General features: G+C 37.9%; 1 protein-coding gene across 1 annotated transcript in view; it reads left to right on the top strand.

Moving 5' to 3' along the window:
- LOC102844762 (zinc finger protein 135-like) overlaps positions 1 to 3,077 on the top strand; it is a gene marked incomplete at its 5' end in the record, with an annotated part of 5,851 nt that overhangs the window by 2,428 nt on the left and 346 nt on the right. The window contains one exon of the mRNA XM_006903343.1: positions 2,093 to 3,066. Coding sequence (XP_006903405.1) covers positions 2,093 to 3,066 — 974 coding nt within the window. The remainder of the gene's footprint in view (positions 1 to 2,092; positions 3,067 to 3,077) is intronic.

The following is a 3,077-nucleotide window of genomic DNA, read 5'->3' as shown; positions in this document are numbered from 1 at the left end:
CATTCTGCTGAAAGCATCCCTGATTATAGCAACTCGAGGTTTGAATTTGTTCTTCAGTTCTGTGAGCTTAAGATATGCTGAGCAAGTTCGGCTCTTTTGATTTTCTGACTCCAACTCCTTGCATATTTCATTGTAACCTCCCACTTACCCAGACATAACATCTGGTTTATTATTGGTATTCAAATTGATATTCAGCTTCCTGCATTTCCCCTTTTGTGTATAAACCATAATTTTGTGGTCGTCAAGACAAGCATGATTTCTTCACGATTCATTCTTGCTTGTTTTCTGTTCTCTTCATCCTTTATGTATAGTCCAATAAATACAGCCAAGTAAGCAAAATAAGTTCACAAAATACTTCCAAAATGATTGTGTGATTAGAAGATTCAGGTAGGATATTCCTTGAGTTTGTTTTTATGGTCATAAACCTTGCACTGCATTCCTTAAGGGTCTATTTCTATTGCTATATTACTACAGTCCTTGTCAGAACTAGTTTTGGTCGCTCTCTGACTTCCCACAGTACTATGTGATGTTTTGTGCGTACTTTCTGTTCCTGTGTGTGGTGTGTCCTGTGTGTACTCTGTCCTATTGTGTGTGTTTTGTGTGATAGGTGAGTACTCTGTGACTTTGTGTGAGAACTCTGAGATGTTGTGAGACTGCTCCTTGAAGTTGTGTGAGTATTCTCTGATGGTGTGTGTTCTCTGTGCTTTTCTGTGTACTGTGTGCTGTGTGTGTGCTCTATGATGTAACATGTCTTCTGTGTGCATCATTTTCAGTTTACTGACCTCGAGGACAGCAAATTATGTAATGGTTCCTGTCATTTTTCCAGTAACTGTTTCTACTTTATAGGATTTTATCCTTTGTTAATTAATATCCTGAATCTTAAAAGCAGACTTACATTACTGTGTCTTTTTTTTCACAAAAGTCTGTCCTCTATGACTTGCATTGGTTTGGGTCTTATATTGTCATACTTGGATTTTCGCAGGTATTCAAAACTTTAGTGATCGAGAGGCTTTATTCCGTGAATATACACAGATGAAATTCTTAAGGACGAGCCCATTCTGGCCTTCCATGTTACATCAGATGTCAACATTGCATGGCAAAGAAGCTTTAGAACAAAATCAAGACGATGACTTCAGGTGAGTTTCAATCAAATGGAAAAAACCTTCCAACACCTTTTAGGAAACAATGACTTGTGAAACAGCCATTAAAACATTTTAAGATTTATAAAAGTACATACAGGAGTATAGTTTTGCTAGATTTTTACTTTGGAGAATCCTAAGGGAAAACCCATATGCCTTTTTTTTTATTGGGGGCAGATGAGAGCACACTTATTTCCATCCTAGTGTTGTCTGTTTTTTACGAGACTTTAAACAGTACAAGACGTATATGAAGGGGTTGCACAGAATCACCCATGAAAGCTGCATCAGCATTTACAATCTTCCCTCTTTGGAAAGAAATTGTCTAGATGTACATCTGTTGCGGAATCACCTTGCTGAGACTACGCATTTTATCTCACAAACGTAGCAAAGATTACTGTGCCTTCTCATCACTGTGGATGCAGATGGTAGACTATCAGGAATGTACAGAAACATGAAAAACTTCTATAAATACATTTGCTTTATGATTGTTCAGAAAATGGGAAAATTATTATTCCTGTACTAGGACATTGAGAGATCAGAGCAGATGGAAAAATTCAGAGTGTACCGAGGCTGTATTGATGTCAAAAATGTGTTAATTGTGTGTCTTTCTTTATTACATCTAAGGAGATATTCAAGGACGCATGTCGCAGAGAAACCTAATGCAAGTAAACAATGTGTGAAAGCATTTTCACCATCAAGTCAGATCATGGTGCAGGGAAGAAGTCACACGGGAGAGATAAGTTTTGAACCTAAACAATGTGGGGGAACCTTTCCTCAGTCACATTACCTCTCTGAACGTAGGAAAACTTGCACAAGAGGAAAACATTCTCAGTGTATGGAATGTGAGAAACCAGTTTCCAAATCAAGTCACCAGACATCTCATAGAAAACTTCATGGAGTAGAGACACCTCCCATGTATAAGGAATGTGGGAAAACTTGTGCCACATCAACAGACTTCACTCCACATCTGAGAATTCACCCAAGAGAGAGACCTCATGAATGTAACGAATGTGGCAAAACTTTTTCACGACCCACTTCCCTCACTGAACATATGCGAATTCACACAGGAGAGAGACCTTTTGAATGTAAGGAATGTGGGAAAACCTTTTCCTATTCACGTTCCTTTAGGAAACATACTAGAATTCACACGGGAGAGAGCCTTTATGAATGTCAGGAGTGTGGGAAAACATTTTTTGGATCAAGTCACCTCACTGTGCATAGAAGAATTCATACAGGAGAGAAACCTTATGAATGTAAGGAATGTGGGAAAACATTTTCTCAATCAAGTAAACTCATTTCTCATAAAAGAATTCATACAGGAGAGAAACCTTACAAATGTAAGGAATGTGGGAAAAAATTTTCACTCTCACATTACCTCACGGAACATCTTAGAATTCACACAGGAGAGAAACCTTATGAATGTAAGGAATGTGGGAAAAGGTTTTCCCACTCAAATAGCCTCATTCTACATAGAAGAATTCATACAGGAGAGAAACCTTATGAATGTAAGGAATGTGGGAAAACATTTTCTCAATCAAGTGGACTCATTTCTCATGGAAGAGTTCACACAGGAGAGAAACCTTATGAATGTAAGGAATGTGGGAAAACATATTCTCGCTCATATAGCCTCATTCAACATAAAAGAAGTCACACAGGAGAGAAACCTTATGAATGTAATGAATGTGGTAAAAGGTTTTCCCAGTCAACTAGTCTCACTCGACATCGAAGAAGTCATACAGGAGAGAGACCTTATGAATGTAAGGAATGTGGGAAAACATTTTCTCAGTCAAGTGTAGTCATTTCTCATAGAAGAATTCATACAGGAGAGAAACCTTATGAATGTAAGGAATGTGGGAAAACATTTTCTCGCTCAAATAGCCTCATTCAACATAGAAGAATTCACACAGGAGAGAAACCTTATGAATGTAAGGAATGTGG

This window comes from Elephantulus edwardii, unplaced genomic scaffold (assembly GCF_000299155.1).
Source record: "Elephantulus edwardii isolate Elephantulus edwardi_28Jun2011 unplaced genomic scaffold, EleEdw1.0 scaffold00573, whole genome shotgun sequence".
Lineage (NCBI taxonomy): Eukaryota > Metazoa > Chordata > Mammalia > Macroscelidea > Macroscelididae > Elephantulus > Elephantulus edwardii.
This window is presented reverse-complemented; position numbering and strand designations above follow the sequence as displayed.